Source organism: Chiloscyllium punctatum, chromosome 10 (genome assembly GCF_047496795.1).
Source record: "Chiloscyllium punctatum isolate Juve2018m chromosome 10, sChiPun1.3, whole genome shotgun sequence".
In the NCBI taxonomy this organism is placed as follows: Eukaryota; Metazoa; Chordata; class Chondrichthyes; order Orectolobiformes; family Hemiscylliidae; genus Chiloscyllium; species Chiloscyllium punctatum.
The window spans coordinates 13805872-13823787 of record NC_092748.1 but is presented as its reverse complement, the minus strand read 5'-3'; the positions used below and the strand labels follow the sequence as shown (position 1 = coordinate 13823787).

At 49.4% G+C, this 17916-nt stretch overlaps 1 protein-coding gene across 6 annotated transcripts in view; it reads left to right on the top strand.

Moving 5' to 3' along the window:
* LOC140481903 (disintegrin and metalloproteinase domain-containing protein 23-like) overlaps positions 1 to 17916 on the top strand; it is a 321721-nt gene that overhangs the window by 63790 nt on the left and 240015 nt on the right. For all 6 annotated transcript variants that reach the window (XM_072578562.1, XM_072578561.1, XM_072578566.1 and 3 more), the window contains exons 5-9: positions 6139 to 6221; positions 7480 to 7543; positions 10140 to 10209; positions 11717 to 11796; positions 16879 to 16947. In XM_072578562.1, the coding sequence (XP_072434663.1) occupies positions 6139 to 6221; positions 7480 to 7543; positions 10140 to 10209; positions 11717 to 11796; positions 16879 to 16947 (366 nt within the window). The remainder of the gene's footprint in view (positions 1 to 6138; positions 6222 to 7479; positions 7544 to 10139; positions 10210 to 11716; positions 11797 to 16878; positions 16948 to 17916) is intronic.

Genomic DNA, 17916 nt, shown 5'->3' with positions numbered 1-17916 from the left:
CAGGCTCTCGTTTTGGATGCTCCCTCTGCGAAGCGTTATGAGAGATTTTATTTCCTGCATCTGTCGATCAGCTGCTCTTCTGTAAGACATTCCTCCAGGAATTAGGCGGATTGACCTCTCTATATGGCAGATAGTTCCCTCCTTGGGTAAGGAGACCAAAAAAAGGTACACAGTATTCCGGGTGCCATTTCACCGAGTTTCTACACAAATGCAGCGAGTTATCTTTGTACACAAATGCTCTCGTGTTTCGGCATGTACACTGTTTGCCGGGGTCGATGTGATGTGAGCTAACCGGGATTATCTCACGATGCAGGACTGCGTTGAAGTGTCCAGTTTAGTGTCTATTTCCCCGAGATGTGCTTGGTTTGCTGCACCTTTGAAACTTCTCAATGAAAATCCAGTCAGAGATGCACAAGGAAAATCTGGGATGGCTGGCTGGGAGACTTTAATCCTTGCTGAAAATGATACTCTCCTTGAACATATCCCTCTGTTTTTAGAGTTGACAGCAGGAAACCAAGTGTCACCCCCCTGCCCCCCCCCCCCCGAGACCAACAGGCCATCCTGTAGACTTGTGGTTCCACTTTGGGCATTTAGCAACAACAGCAGGATTGCATTTACTTGGCACCTTGCACGTTATCACCCCCTCCAAGGTGCTTTCTGTTATCAGGCAAAACCTGACAACAAACAAGATAAGGAGCTTTCGGGGCAGGGGACCCGAAAACTTAGTCAGCACAGTAGGGGGTGGGGGGGGGGGGGTACAAGGAGGGATTTTAATGAGGGAAGTGAGTTAGAGCGGGTTCGGGAAGGAATTTCAGAACCTGGATATGAGGCAGCTGAATGAAGACTGAAGGGAATTGGGGATATGGAAAAGGTCAGAATGGGAAGAGGGTGAAGGGCTGGTGGAGGAAGATCAGGCAAGGAAGTGGAGTGTTTTAAAACGAGGATGAGAAATTGAAAACCCAGACACGACCAGACAGCTAGTACAGCCATGGTGGGGAACTGGGCTTGGTAGCGTGGTAGGGAACAGACAGGAGATGATACTGGAGAACTTTATGCAGGGTGCAGGCACGAGTCTGGCAGAAGGGATGGCATGGCCTCGATGGGTCAAATGGCCAGCTTTCACACTGTAGGGATTCTATGCTCCATGAAGGTTGGAAAAGGAAGATGACTCTGCCTCAAGAGATAGAGAGCGTGGATAGTGAGATGCCTGTTTGATAAGCAGTGTGACGACTACCCCAGTTACACCACGTCCTGGCTCTGCGGTGGGGGTGGGGTTGGGGGGGGGGTGGAGGTGGAGGTGGAGTGGTGACGATTGAACTGGAGTAGCTGCAGCGACAAGAGCAGGTCAGAGACAGAGTCACTCACCCTGACGACTCCTCAGAACCCCTTTCTGTTCATGGGTCATTAGGTCAAAATCCTGAGCCCCCTCTCCCTGACAGCACTGTGGGGGGGGTGGGGGGGGGTTATCGAAGTTACAGGCATGGTTCTAGTCCAGGGAGGTGGCACACCTGTACCCTTGGAAGGGCAACTGGGTGGTAACAAATCCTGGTCTCACCACTCCCACTGACAACCCAGGAGAGAATCAATATTTTCAAAAAATCTTTGACTCCACTCAATGTGAGTGACCAGGAACAGGCTCGGGAAGTTCTGGATGTGTAAACTGTGCGGGATATGGTCTGAAGATAAAGATTCTGACACAATAATAAATTATTTATCATTATTTACATTGCTGTTGAGAAATTTCAAATCTGATATTAAAAGGATAGGAGATTATATGGCACCCCTCAATCTAATCTAACTTTGTAAAGATGAAGTCCTTGTTCCTCATAAATTCACTGCGAACAGGTTTCTCCTGGCTTCTGTTTAAAAGCTCTTTGATTTAAGCTGTGATTTTTGTCCTGGATCCTCTGACTGTTGACCGTTGTCTGCCTCCTCCCTCACCTCCATCCAAGGACCCTAAGGAGCCTTCCACATCCATCAAGGTTTCACCTCCACATCCACCCAATGTCATTTATTGTATCCGTTGTTCCCGATGCGGTCTCCTCTACATTGGGGAGACTGAACACCTCCTAGCAGAGTGCTTTAGGGAACATCTCCGGGACACCCGCACCAATCAACTCCACCACCCCGTGGCCCAACATTTCAACTCCCCCTCCCACTCTGCCGAGGACATGGAGTTCCTGGGCCTCCTTCACCGCCACTCCCTCACCACCCGACGCCTGGAGGAAGAACGCCTCATCTTCCGCCTTGGAACACTTCAACCCCAGGGCATCAATGTGGACTTCAACAGTTTCCTCATTTTCCCCTCCCCACCTTACCCCAGTTCCACCCCCCAGCTCCATCCTCCTGACTTGTCCTATCTGCCAGAGACCTATCACCTTCATCCCCACCCCCATCCACCTATTATACTCTTGGCTACCTTCTCCCCAGCCTCACCCCCCCCCCCCCCCCCACCTCTCCCATTTATCTCTCCGCCCTGGAGGCTCCCTGCCTCTATTCCTGGTGAAGGGCTTTTGCCCGAAACGTCGATTTTCCTGCTCCTGGGATGCTGCCTGACCTGCTGTGCTTTTCCAGCACCACTCTCATCTAGACTCTGGTTTCCAGCTTCTGCAGTCCTCACTTTTGCCTCGCTGTCTGCCCGAGCCTGTCCAGCCGAATCCCGTCGCAGCTTTGCAGTAGAGCTGTGTACATTTGAGTGATCCTGATTATAGTGGTGGCTCAGAAAGAGCCGTGCACCACCAGCGCCTGTTCAACGCTGCTTTCTGTCGGCCTCTTTCACCACCACGAGGTTGACCCCCTCCCAGACGTCGGTCTCTCTTACACCCCCTGAATTCTTTTGCTCTGTCATTGGAACTCTCTCCCACATCTTCGCCTCTTCAAGTCACTTTGTAAAACGGTCCATCCCTGCCTGTTGTTAATCTTGACTTGATGACCTGTGCATGCAACATTTCAGACACTATACATGAATGCAGTTTATGATGGAGGGTTGCCTTACCGAGCAAAGTATTGAGGTGAACAGCACAGGGGGTGTGGTGTAAAGGCCACACAAGAGCAGCCAGACTATAGGCTTGATCTCCCACCTCTGTAGAGTCAGCCAAAGGTAGAGGTCAGGGGGCTGCAGTTAGCCCTGGTTCATTCTCTGCCCCTCTGACCTATGCAGTGGGATAGTGTGTGTGTTCAAATTCTGGCCCAGAAGCCTGAGTTCGACTGGCAATCCCAGTGCGATGCTGAGGGAGTATGGGATGCAACCTTAAACCAAACACCCACCTACCTGTCTGCGTGCTCAGGTAGGGGTTAAAAATCAGGCAGGCGGCAGCTACAGAAGTTGCAGGGAGAAGGCAGTCTGGGCTGCAGGCTCGGCTGTGGGGAGGAGCGGATGGGTGCAGTGTTTTTTTTGTCTGGATGGAACCGCTTCATGTGAGCTCCCCCCCCCACCCCGAATCCTGCCCGAATCTGACGGCCTGCAGCTCAACAGCGCCACCGGGAGTGGTGGCTGCTGCTGGGGCTGCACCTGCACATCGAGGGCGCTTTGATGGCCGGGGTATCCTTGAAATTGAGTGGTGTTCCTCTGGGGGGGGTGTGATTGGTGGTGTCAATCAGGAAGGCTCGGGGGGAGTGTTGGGGAGGGTGGGGGTGGGTGGAGATGTTTTAGGGACAGGGTTGGTTGCTGAAGGCTGTGGGTGTGACCAGTATTGCTGGGAAGGCCTCTGTGAGGCAAAGAATTTGAAATTGGAAAGCTGCTGGAAGAGGCCCCTTCATCGATCCTGAAGTGATTTAAATCATTTCCAGGTGGGTGGCTTGTTTGCCATCTTCCCTTCTGTTGGCAAAATGGCCATGCCGGGTCATTGGGCATGCTCCTGTGTCAATTTGCCAGTCTTCCTGCCTGCTATTTCTGAGCAGCGAGTAATTCTGCGCTCATTCCTTTGAGGAAGTGCGACCAGATCTCCCTAGTTCTCTGGGCTAATGCTTAACTCGCCCCCAAAGCACATCGGCCCATACTTTCAGTTATTTGATCCAAGTGTTGGAGTGCGGTGCCCGTTGAGCGAGCCCAGACTCTCAGCTCAACCAGGCATCAATTCCTTGCCCTCCAACCCTGATGCGTCATGTTGTCAGAGGCTGGCAAGTTTGGGGTCCTAAGGTCCACCCTACATCGAGGCCTACTCAGGAGGGGGTCCAGCGGTGAGAAAGAGGCAGGAACTCCCAAGATGTTCAAGGAACATTTAGCTGAGCACTTGACATGCTGTAGCATCCCAGGCTGTGGGCCAAATACTGGAAAATGGGATTAGTAAAGATGGATGTTTGATGACTAGCATGGACGTGATGGACCAAAGGGCCTTGTTCCATGCTGTAAAATCTCTTTACAAGTTTCTCTCTCTCTTCCTGTCTGCTACACGGCATCAAAGCTCATTTATCCATGCTTGGTGTTGCCCATTAAGGTCCAATTGTAATGTCACCCGTCGTAAGGAAGTTGATATGATTAGATGCAGAGTGGCCTGATTTAATTTCAGGATGGCGATTAGGGTGTGGTTGGACCTGATCATGGGCATTCCCCACCCTGTGAGGTCAATTAAAACATCCTCCAGTAGGAATAGGTATTTTGAAGGTTAATCGCAACCACATAGTGTTTTGCCTGAATGATTGCTGGGCCTCTTGCTGAGATATTTGTATCATCGATAGTCACAGGTGAGGTGCCAGAAGACTGGAGGTTGACTAATGTGGTGCCACTGTTTAAGAAGGGCAGTAAGGACAAGCCAGGGAATTATAGGCCAGTGAGCTGACGTCGGTGATGGGGCAAGTCTTCGGAGGGAATCCTGAGGGACAGGATGTACATGTATTTGGAAAGGCAAGGACTGCTGAGGGATAGTCAGCATGGCTTTGTGCGTGGAAAATTGTGTCTCAGTAACTTGATTCGAGGTTTTTAAAGAGGTTACAAAGAGGATTGATGAGGGCAGAGCAGCGGACGCTGTCCATGTGGACTCCAGCAAGGAATTTGACAAATTTCTGGTTAGCAAGGTTAGGTCACATGGGATCCAGGGGGAACTGGCCAATTGGATACAAAATTGGGTTGAGGGTGGGAGACAGAGGATGGGGGTGGAGGATTGTTTTTCAGACTGGAGGCCTGTTACTCATGGTGTGACACAAGGATTGGTGCTGGGTCCACTGCTTTGCGTCATTTATATAAATGATTTGGATTTGAGCATAAGATGTATCGTTAGAAAGTTTGCAGATGAGACCAACATAGGTGGTATAGTGGACAGCGAAGAAGGTTACCTCAGAGTGCAATGACATCTTGATCAGATGGGCCAGTGGGGCCGAGGAGTGGCATATAGAGTTTAATTTAAATAAGTGTGAGGTGCTCATTTTGGAAACACAAATCCGGGCAGGACTTACCCACATAATGGTAAGGTCCTGGGGTATGTTGCTGAACAAACAGACCTGGGGATGTGGGTGGATAGTTCCTTGAAAGTGGAGTCACGGGTAGGCAGGGTGATGAAGAAGGCGTTTGGCATGTTTGTCTTCATTAGTCAGAACATTGAGAATTGGGGTTTGGAGGTCATGTTGCAGTAGTTCTGGACATTGGTGAGGCCATATCTAGAGTACTGTACTGAGTAACATTCTGGTCACTCTTCTATAAGAAGGATATTGTTAAATTTCAGAGGGTGCAGAAATGATTTACAAGGATGTTGCCAGGGTGGGAGGATTTGTAGGGAAAGGATGAATAGGCTGAGGCTGTTTTCCCTGGAGCGTAGGAGACTGAGGGGTGACCTTATAGAGGTTTACAAAATTATGAGGGTCAAATAGCCAAAGTCTTTTTGCCAGGGTAGAGGAGTTCAAAACTAGACACTTAAGGTGAGAGGGGAAAACTTTAAAAGGACCTGAGGGGTACCTTTTTTACACAGGGTGGTATGTGTATGGAATGAGTTGCCAGAGGAAGTGGTGGAGGCTGGTACAATTACAACATTTAAAAGGCATCCGAATGGGTATATGAATAGGAAGAGTTTGGAGGGATATGGGCCAGGTGCTGGCAAATGGGATGAGGTCACATTGGGATATCTGGTTGGCGTGGGCGAGTTGGACCAAAGTCTGTTTCTGTGCTGTACATCTCTGTGACTCTATGAATATTCCTTTATCCCTCAGGGAGGAGAGCACTGTTACTATCATGGGCAGATACGAGGCAATGCCAAGTCCAAAGTTGCGCTGTCCACATGCGATGGACTTCAGTGAGTACAATTGGGAATTCTCCTCACGAAGACCTCCTGGGGGTTTTAGTCTTGGGTCACTGGGGCTGGCACCTCTTTGCACAACTGTTCAACCCAGTGCAGATGGGCAGAATGAAAAGGAGAAACCAAGCTATTGGAAGGGGGGGACAGAAAACTGGCCTGAGCTGGTTCATGGCTTGCATCTCACCTTTTGAAAAGCAGGAGGGATGGAGGCTGTAGGGAAATTGAGGATATCTTTGACATTCCTTCCCGTCCTTGCTTCCATTGCCCAGTGGGCAGTTAAAAGTCATCCATTTTGATGTGGATCTGGAGTCACCTGTGGGCCAGGCCTGGCAAGGATGGCAGATTTCCTTTCCTAAAGTGAAAAAGGTGGCTTTTTTCCTGGCAATTGATTCGTGGCCATTATTAGACTCGTAATTCCAGTTTTTAAATTGAGTTCACGTTCTACTATCTGCTGTGGCAGGATTCGAACCCAGGTTCCTGGATCATTGCCTGGGTCAATAGAGCAGCGATAGTACCACTAGGCCAAAGCAGTGCCATTGGTGTAGTGTAAAGGGCAAGTCCTACTCTGCCACTGCGTGCCCCGTGCCTGTGTTCCCCCAACCCTCAGCCCGAGATGAGGTTTTCTCTCCTTGCCGCTGAGGATGCCTCTGCGTTGAGGTGCTGTCACGGTTTCTGACCTGCCTCAGGATTGTGCCACCCATAACTGGATGGTGGACTTCAGAAGGGGACAATGAAGAGGGTGCCTCCCGCAGTGTCCTCCAAGCTGGTGCCCCCTGCTGGCACACATGGGAATGGGAGACTCGACATTGGGATCCTGAAGCCTGGGGTCCAGATCAGGCCCTTATCACCTCAGCTGGCGTCAACACTCTTACGCAATGTGCCACCTCATCAGAGTCATGCTGGACTGTGCTCTGTGATTTGTTGATAATAACTTAAATCAAAGTCAGTTTCTGAAATCCCTCCCCTACCCTGACTCTCTTCATTCACTTGAAAACGATTGTTAAATGTCCATGTTGTAACAGCAGGGTCCCGGGGCAGCTTCACATTTCATTCAACTTTGTGCCAAGCCTGATCAGCAAGTGCCCGTCAACAAGTAAGGGGGCAAGGTGCCAGTGACCCATCACTTCCCAGAAAGGATCAGAGATTAGGAACCTTTGTGTGAACGTTGCTAAAATGTTAAAGTTGTTAAATCCATTAGTGGGCACTGACTGGCACCAGTGACCTCTTTCTCATGTGATATCGTCTCTCTTTCCAGCGGCATGTTTGATGATGGTAACTACATGTATATCATTGAACCGCTGACACAGACACATACAGAGGTGAGTGCCAGCTTATTATTTCCTATCTGCTGTCAAATGATCGGCACTGAAACAAAAATAAACTGTTGATGTTGGAATCCGAGGTAGACTGGCTGGAAGAACACAGCAAGCCCCAGGCAGCATCAGGAGGTGCAGAGATCGGCGTTTTCGAGTGTAACCCTTCTTCAGGGCTGGGGATGGGTTAAACCCGAAATGTCGACTCCTCCGCCTCCCGATGCTGCCTGGTTTGCTGTGTTCTCCCAGCCTCCTGCTTATCTACTAAATGATAGGTATTACCAATATTGCTGATATGATGGTCTTCTTTGATGCAGGTGCCCACTATCCAAGGCATTTATTGCCTGACCCTAGTTGCCCTTGAGAAAGTGATGGATGATACATTGCCTACTTGAGCTTCTGCAGGTCCCTCTGATGGGGACCCTCTTTTTTTAAGGTAGTTTGGATGCGGCAAGTTGGGCTGGGGGAAGAGGGCAGTCCCCAGTGAGTGACCGGTGTGGCACTGGAGGGTGTACATGAGTGAGGCTTGGAAATGGCACTGGGTTTATTTTACCCAGGTGTGTGGGCCAACCCGGAGCCAACTGCATTTGAATAGTGCGGAGGTTCCCAAACCCCCCCCTGGGTTTGATCCTACCCTCGGGCAACCATCTGTGTGGAGTCTGCATGTTCTCCCTGTGTCTGTGTGGGGTGCCTCCCACAGTCCAAAGTGCAGGTTAGGGTGGATTAGCCGTGCTAAATTCCCCCATTGTATCCAGGCTAGGTGGGATAGCCGTGGGGAATGCAGGGTTACAGGGATGGGGTCGCTCTGCATGGCATGCTCTTCAGAGGGTCAGTGTGGACTCAATGGGCCCAATAGCTTCTCTCTCAGTGCAGGGAATCTATGATTCTCTGAAACCTTTTCCAGCTGCGATCCCGTTTTGAGGTTTGGAAGTTGCCATGAGAACATCAAGAGCAGCCATGGTGTGTGGGCACATGGTTCTGCCTCAGCTGACATCAGGAAAACAGACTTACGTGCTCATTATCACTGTGTGGGAGCTCGCTGGTGGGTGCCCCAGTCCATAGATCCTCCGTCACTGAAAACGACAGGGCTTCAAAACGACCTCACCCGACATTTGAGGCATGTGATGGTGGTGACTGGCTCTATGTAAATACAAGTCCCTCTGGCCTGCATCTGCCGCCCACCTTTGTCAGCGGTTTTCTGACGTTAGCCACACCTGGAGATTTGAAACAAAGTCACGTGTGAGGGAGGGGGAGGGCGAGGTTGTGAATTGTTGTCAAATCCCAACGCGGTTCACTGAAGTCCTGGAAGAAATCGGATCCTGACTTTTTGCTTGTCGGACTGTACTCCCGAGTGATAGAAACCCCACCGTCTCTGGTGCCAAAATGCAGGTACTTTGCCCGTACAAAACTTGGTTCTCAAACCTGAGTTATCCACTCACTTCTGCTTCAGTGCTAATGTGTGTGTGGTTGTGTTCAGATGAGCTCATTACTTGGCCTCAGCTGGTAATGATCTTAAACAGAATTGACAACCCTAGGACTACAATTCACCTGAACTGAATCCATTCACTCGCACATGCGAGTGGTCATCCTGTATTTTTTTATTATTACTCATGGAACATGGGCATTGCTACCCAGACCAGCTTTTATTGTCCATCCATCACAGCCACATGCTGTGAGGCCTAGAGTCACATTTAGGGTGGCACGGTGGCACAGTGGTTAGCACTGCTACCTCACAGCGCCAGAGACCCAGGTTCAATTCCCGCCTCAGGCGACTGACTGTGTGGAGTTTGCACATTCTCCCCGTGTCTGCGTGGGTTTCCTCCCACAGTCCAAAGATGTGCAGGTCAGGTGAATTGGCCATGCTAAATTGCCCGTAGTGTTAGGTAAGGGGTAAATGTGGGGAATGGGTGGGTCGCGCTTCAGTGGGTCAGTGTGGACTTGTTGGGCTGAAGGGCCTGTTTCCACACTGTAATGTAATCAAATCAAAACCAGGTAAGGATGGTAGATTTCCTTCCCTAAAGAACGTTCGTGAACCAGATGGGTTTTTCTAACAATCGATAATCATTAGACTCTTAATTCCAGATTCTTTATTGTATTCAATTTCTACCATCTTGCAGAGTGGCTTTGTATGAACAGATCAGTTTTGAATTCCACGTACCTGGGCCAGGGGTATCAAATTGCTTTATGTGTTCCAGCAGTTGGGTCTTTGTACATCCAGAAATTTTTAATGGGTATTTATGGACGACAGAACCCATTTTATCCTATGATCATAATGTTTGATTGGAATGAAATCAAAGCAGCAGGACATTTCTTAGCGAGGTATATTTTCAATTTTCAACGCTTCAAAGTGAATAGCTAATACTGTTGTTATATGTCACCAAAGATGAAATGGGTTTTCAACGTGCCCACACAGTAAGTTACAGGCAGTGAAAGAGCAGAATTATGAACACAGTAAATAATATTTGAATACAGTGTTCCCGAGTGCAACAAGGGCATCTTTGCTTTTGTCCATCCCAATGCTAAAAGCTTCCAGATCAAAACAGCCGGATATGCAGAATGGGAACACTGATGGAGGGATGTTTCCCTGTCTTTTGCTTTTCAGGAGAACTCGGCACGGCCCCATATTGTACGTCGTATTCCGATCGGATCGGTTGACCAGTCTCTCCACTTTGGTAAGTGAGGTTTTCGCTGGTGTCCACATCACCAGGCTGCCCTCACCGGGCTCCTGGGGAGAGAGGGGAGTGGGTTATTTCCCCACGCGAGGGCAAGTGGGTGTGTCTGGTGACTTTAAATCCCCTCAGTGTGGCCTTGTGCACTTAGTGTGGTAGGCCCGTTCCCCCCCCCCGCACCCCGGAGGGTGACCGGTGAAGGTTTGGGTGGGGGTGTGGCGAGAGGTTGGGGCTGAGTTAACTATGGCAGTGTGAGCAGTCTGAGTTCGCCCGGAAGAAGGCCATTCAGCCTGTTCATGCCTGTGCCAGCTGTTTGAAAGCACAACCCTGTCTGTCCACTCTTCCCACATATTCCTGCAGGAGCTACCCTTTCAGGTCATGTCAGTATTTTGTTGTAAGATCATCGTTTCCGTTATGTTTTCGAAAAGAAAAATGACTGTCCCTCTTATCCTCATCTACCACCCCACCTGTCTCCGCATCCGACACATCATCCTTAAAACATTTCCGCCAACTCCAACTAGACCCCAACACCAAAAACAATTTCCCCTCCCCACCCTTCTCTGCCTTCTGCAAGGACTGTTCCCTTTGATAGTCATTGGTTTCAACTGAACCTGCATGCTAACCTTAAGAGAATCCTGAGCTCAGACTTCCAAGTCCCTTTGTGCTCCAGATTTCCAAAGCCTCTCCCTGTTCATAAAGTAGTCCATGCCTCTATTCTTCTTACGAAACACGTGCATAACCTCACATTTTCCCCATTATCTGCCACTTCTTTGCCCACTCTCCCAGTGTGCACAAGTCCTTCTGCAGCCTTCCTCAACACTACACGTCCCTCCACCGATCTTTGTGTCATCTGCAAACTAAGCATCAATGCCCTCAGTTCCTTCGTCCAGGTCATTCAGGGATAACGTGAATAATTATGATCCCAACTCCACAAGTCACCAGCTGTCATCCTGAAAAAGACCCCTTTATCCCCACTCTCTGTCTTCTGCCAGTCTGCCGATCCTCTACCCATGCCACTACCTTGCCCAGTGGGCTTATATTTAGTAGTCTCTTGGGCGGCACCTTGTCAGCTGCCTTCTGGAAATCCACATAGACCACATCCACTCACTTTCCTTTGTCCAACTCATCGCTGCACCACCCACTTCCTTACACACCCGGGCAGTCCACCTCTTCCTTGAAGCTTCTCCCCCTCCCTTCCTCTGCAGTCTCCCCGGCACACCAAGTTCTCTGCGTTCAGCCAACTGTGGTCCCTGATGTGCGGCCAGTCTCCTGGAGGGGGAGGCGGAGAGGGGGGCGGGGGGGGGGGGGGTGGGTGGGGTGTGGAGTATCTTTGGCCGTGCTGACTCTAAAACTCTGAAATGACTTCACCGGCCTCCCTTTTCCCGCAACCTCTAAGCGTTTGGTGTGAGACCTACCCCTTCCTTGGAATGACGCGAACCGTGATTAACCCTCCCAGTGTGAGTAAGCTGGCTGAGGCGTAGCGAGTGCCAATGTCTTTTATCTCTCACAGGGTACCGAAGAAAGGCAAACACACCTTGGTCTTTGCTGACGGATCTACCCTGGCTCCAAGTACGCAGAAGGAGGAGAGCAGTAAGTTTAACCCCCCCCCCTCCTCATCGATCAGTCTGGCCGCAGTGGTGTGATTGGTCATTTAACTGGTCCCCGTCTATTTTAAGGAGAGCTGGAGGGTGCACATCATGCCCTGGCCAACATTCGTATCACAGCCAGCATCATCGTTCCTAAAAAAAAGCTATGTGTCCTCATGGCTAAGGTCAGAACAGGCCAAGTCAGGAGACAGGGAGCTGGCTGAGACATACAGGAGACGGTGTAGGGTCTGGATTTTCAGGTCCTGCTTGAGGAACGCGGCTACCTTGGTCAAGAGTGTGGTGCTGGAAAAGCACAGCAGGTCAGGCAGCATCCGAGGAGCAGGGGAATTGATGTTTCGGGCATAAGCCCCTCATTAGGAATCAATGTTATTTTTACAGGAGGCAGGGTGGGAGGAGGTGTAGGCCAGATAGCTGTGGGAGTCCGTGGGTTTGTAGTAGATGTCCGTGTTGAGTTGGTCGCAGGAGTTGGAGATGGAGAGGGGAGGGAGGAAGGGGAGGGAGGGGTCCGAGATGGTCCAGGTGAATTTGAGGTCGGGGTGAAAGATGTTAGTGAAGTAGATGAATTGTTCAACCTCCTCGTGGGAGGACGAGGTGGCGCCATTACAGTCACCTATGTAACGGAGGGAAAGGTGGGGGCTGGTGCCGGTCTATCTGTGGAAGAGGGATTGTTCCACGTAACTGACAAAGAGACAGGCATAGCTGGGGCCCATGCGGGTGCCCATGGCTACCCCTTTGGTCTGGAGGAAGTGGGAGGATTGGAAGGGGAAGTTGTTAAGGGTGAGGACCAGTTCAGCCAGGCGGATGAGGGTGTCAGTGCACAGCAGGTCAGGCAGCATCCGAGGAGCAGGAGAATCAACATTTCGGGCATAAGCCCTTCAACGGGGTAATGTCCCCACATTCAGAAACCTCCACCCTGTCACATCCGCCTGGGGGTGGCGGGGGGGGGGGGGGGGTTGAGGGGGCATGATACAGTTCCCTGTGTCCTGAGGCTGTGTTGGGAGTCATTACCTCATGTTGTTGGGACACTGGCCCAGCTCCCTCACCTTTTGCTCTGATTCCCTGTAGACCTTCAGTTCAAATGGAGCTCCTTGATGCCACACTGGGTCAGACACTGGCTCACTGTCGAGGGCAGCCCCTCTCACCTTGTCTCTCGAGCTCCAGGTTTGGGCCAAGACTCAACTGAGCTGTGCTGCGACCCAAACTGGGCGTTCGTGTTGTTTGGTAACGCTATTGATGACGACCTATTCCATTACTTTGCTGAGAGCACTGGAACAGTTAGGGGCATGGCCATTTCTGGAGCACAAAGGCTGAGCGACTGGCCGATGGAGTTTTATTTGGAGGTTTTGTGAGGTATTGCATTTTGGTAAAACAAACAAGAGCAGGACTTATACAATTAATGGCTAGGCCTTGTGTAGGGTTGTGGAACAGAGAGACCTTGGGGTTTCGGTACATAAATCTTTGACGTTTTCATCATATGTAGACAAGGTGGTTAAGAGGCATTGAGCACGCCTCTTAGAGGTCTTCATTGTTCAGACCTTTCGAGTTTAGGAGTTGGGACGTTATGTTGAGGTTGCACAGGAATGCTGTGTGCAGTTCTGGTAGCCCTGTTACAGGAAGGATATAATTACACTACAGAGAGTTCAGAAAAGATTTACCAGGATTTTGCCAGGAATGGAGGGTCTAAGGTATAAAAGTGGACTGGAAAAGCTGGGACTTTTTTTTCTCTGGAGCGTAGGTGATTGAACGGTAGAGAGATTTACAAAGTCATGAGGGACATGGATAAGGGGAAAGAACAAGGGCCTTTACCCTAGGGTGGAGGAGTTGAAAAACTAGGGGACATGTTTTTAAGGTGAGAGGCGAAAGATTTAAAAAGGACGTGAGGGGAACTACTTTACAGAGAGTGGTTCTTGTGTGGAATGGTCTGCCAGAGGAAGTGGTGGGTGCAGGTATAGTTATAACATTTAAAAGGCATTTGGATAATTACATGATTAAGAAAGGTTTGGAGGAATATGGGTCAGGATTAGGCAGGTGGGACTAGTTTAGTTTGGGATTATGGTTAGCATGGAACTGGTTGGACCCAAGGGTCTGTTGCCATGTTGTATGACTCTATGACTGTTAAGCCTTCAGCGTTATTGTTGGGACATTATCAAGGCCTATAGTTTTTGCAGTATCCAATGGCTTCAGCTGTTTCATGATTTTGAAACAATTCTTCCTCGGGGTACAGGCACTGTTGGCTAGACTCTTGTGTGACACTAAATGCCCTTGAGCATAGAGTCATAGACAAGTACAGCACAGAAATAGGCCCTTCAGTCTGACATGTCCACGCCGACCAGATATCCCAACCCAATCTAGTCCCATTTGCCAGCATTTGGCCCACATCCCTCTGTACCCTTCCTATTCATATACCCATCCAGATGCCTCTTAAATGTTGTAATTGTACCAGCCTCCACCTCTTCCTCTGACAGCTCATTCCATACACGTACCACCCTCTGTGTGAACAACTCCTCTGCAGGATAAAGATATCACATGGAGCAAATTGTATTGGCCAAAGACCAATGATGCTGGGCTTCCCTTGGGGTGATTTCTCAAGCACTGATGTGGGCTGGGGCTAAATGCTGTGAAATTTTCATTGTCATAGAGTCATACAGCACAGAAACAGACCCTTGGGTCCAACCAGTCCATGCCGACCATAGTCAGAACCTAAACTAGTCCTGCCTGCCTGTGCTTGGCCCATATCTCCCCAAACCTTTCCTTTTCATGTACTTAACAAAGTGTCTTTTAAACGTTGGGTAACTGTGCCCACATCCACCACTTCCTCAGGAAGTTCATTCCATACGTAAGCCATCCTCTATGTCAGAAAAGTTGCCCCCACCCCATGTCTTATTTTAAAGCCCTCTCCCCTCATCTTAACAATGTTGGCTCCCCTAGTCTTGAAAAGCCCCATCCTAGGGGATAAACACTTACCAATCCTCCTGTCTATGTCCCTCATCATTTTGTAAATCTTTATAAGGTCACCTCTCCACCTCCTACACTTCAGTGAAAAAGGTCCCAGCCTATCCAGCCTGTCTCTTCCGCACCCGGCAACATATCTCTGGGATACTCGCATGTAAATCTCAGGCAAGGGACTTGGGTCGTATGTGAAGAACAGGAGGTACTATATCGCAAAGGCATCGAAATGTGTTTAAACGTACACTTGGTCAACAATTAATAATCCCTCACCTTACTGCCAGCTGGTCTTCAGTTCCTTTTGAAGCTTAAAGCCAAGACCTGGAGTCGAAGTGGATTAGAGGACCAGAGTGCTCTGGGATTACAGAATCACGGATCTTTAAATGCGGAATTAAATCATAAAAATAAAACTAACAAGGCGGCACTTCTACAGAAAGGTAAAAGAGAGACCTTTGAGGACAACACCTTAAATCTAAGATAGTTACTGGTGAATGCAATAAGAAATTCAGATGAGGGCAGAGCGGTGGACGTGATCTATATGGACTTGAGTAAGGTGTTTGATAAGGTTCCTCATGGTAGACTAGTTAGTAAGGTTAGATCTCATGGAATACAGGGAGAACAAGCCATTTGGATAGAAGACAGAGGGAGCTCGAAGGTAGAAGCCAGAGGGGTGGTGGTGGAGGGTTGTTTTTCAGACTGGAGGCCTGTGACCAGTGGAGTGCCACAAGGATCAGTACTGGGTCCACTGCTTTTCATCATTTATATAAATAATTTGGATGTGAGCATAAGAGATACAGTTAGTAAGTTTGCAGATGACACCAAAATTGGAGGGGTAGTGGACAGCGAAGAAGGTTGCTCCAGATGACAACGGGATCTTGATCAGATGGGCCTATGGGCTGAGAAGTGGCAGATGGAGTTTAATTTAGATAAATGTGAGGTGCTGTAGTTTTGAAAGGCAAATCAGGGCAGACTTATACACTTAATGGTAAGGTCCTAGGGAGTGTTGCTGAACAAAGAGACCTTGGAGTGCAGATTCATAGCTCCTTGAAAGTGGGGTCGCAGGTAGATAGGATAGTGAAGAAGGCGTTTGGTATGCTTTCCTTTATTGGTCAGAGTATTGAGTACAAGAGTTGGGAGGTCATGTTGCGGCTGTACAGGACATTGGTTCGGTCACTGTTGGAATATTGTGTGCAATTCTGGTCTCCCTGCTATAGGAAAGATGTTGTGAAACTTGAAAGGGTTCAGAAAAGATTTACAAGGATGTTGCGAGGGTTGGAGAGTTTGAGCTACAGGGAGAGGCTGAACAGGCTGGGGCTGTTTTCCCTGGAGTGTCAGAGGCTGAGGGATGATCTTATAGAGGTTTACAAAATCATGAGGGGCATGGATAGGATAAATAGATAAGGTCTTTTCCCTGGGGAGGGGGAGTCCAGAATTAGAGGGCATAGGTTTAGGGTAAGAGGCGAAAGATTTAAAAAGGACCTAAGGGGCAACTTTTTCACGCAGAGGGTGGTACATGTATGGAATGAGCTGCCAGAGGATGTGGTGGAGGCTGGTACAATTGCTACATTTATAAGGCATCTGGATGGGTATATGAATAGGAAGGGTTTGGAGGGATATGGGCCGGGTGCTGGCAGGTGGGACTAGATTGCGTTGGACGTGTTGGACCGAAGGGTCTGTTTCCATACTGTACATCTCTATGACTCTACTCAGAGAGTGTTTTGAATGTGGCAGTTGCTACCACACTGAGAGCTGGAGGTGAGCAGCACAGATGTTCTTGCGGGGAAAACAGACAGACCAAGGAATCAAACAATGTGTTACTAGGGTGAGATGATGTCCAGTGACAGGTGTCACACCAACATGGGGGTAGCTGGGCAGGCATTCTGACCAGTTAACTGATCATTGACCAAGGCTGAAGCATTGGGTGCTGCCTCTAATGTCTGGGGGCTGTGTAATAGCCAGTTTGGGGAGAGTTGAAGGTGGAAAGATCCCTGTTAACTATGTACAGTTCACCTGGTAGACTGTTCCCCAGGCTACGGGAGAGTCGGCATTGTCTCGGGAGCTTGGTTATCAATACTCCACATCCATTGTAGGGCGAACTAATCACATTCTGTCTCTTCAGGTCCACCGCAGAAGTGTCTTCTCTGAAATGAAGTACCTGGAACTGATGATTGTAAATGACCACAAGATGGTAGGGAGCTGGAAATATTTCAGTCGGTTTGCACTTACAGACACACACCTTGTATTCAGTTTGCAATCACATACACACCTCACATGATGCACTACCCTTGTTGTTACAATAATAGCCCGTTGTATTTCCCAGGGTGTTCCTGCAGCGGGATACATATCGGGAGGGGGGACCGGATGGCCACATTGGGTTTGAGCAGTCGTTTCAAGGAGGGGAGCGAGGTTGCCAGGTCTGGGAATGTGAGTGAGAGTGGGGAGTGTGCAGAGTCCTTGAAGTCCGGTGCTGGACAAAGCACAGCAGGTCAGGCAGCTTCCGAGGAGCGAGGGCAGAACCTAGTCTCTGCAGAGCTCAAGGCACGGCTGAAGGTTGGTCCTGGGAAGTCCAAGTGGCTTGAGTTGGAGGAGGTGCCATGTTCTTAGAGGGAGTAGGGCTACAGGTGAATCTGAGGACAGAGTGGTTTGTGGGTATTTGAGGGATTCGAGCAAAAGAATGAGAATTTTAAATTTGAGGGGCCGGTCGACAGCATTGGTCAGCGAGAACAATAGACAATAGACAATAGGTGCAGGAGTAGGCCATTCTGCCCTTCGAGCCTGCACCACCATTCAATATGATCATGGCTGATCATCCTTAATCAGTATCCTGTTCCTGCCTTATCTCCATAACCCTTGATTCCACTATCCTTGAGAGCTCTATCCAACTCTTTCTTAAATGAATCCAGAGACTGGGCCTCCACTGCCCTCTGGGGCAGAGCATTCCACACAGCCACCACTCTTTGGGTGAAGAAGTTTCCCCTCATCTCTGTCCTAAATGGTCTACCCCATATTTTTAAGCTGTGTTCTCTGGTTCGGCACTCACCCATCAGCGGAAACATGTTTCCTGCCTCCAGAGTGTCCAATCCTTTAATAATCTTATATGTCTCAATCAGATCCCCTCTCAGTCTTCTAAACTCAAGGGTATACAAGCCCAGTCGCT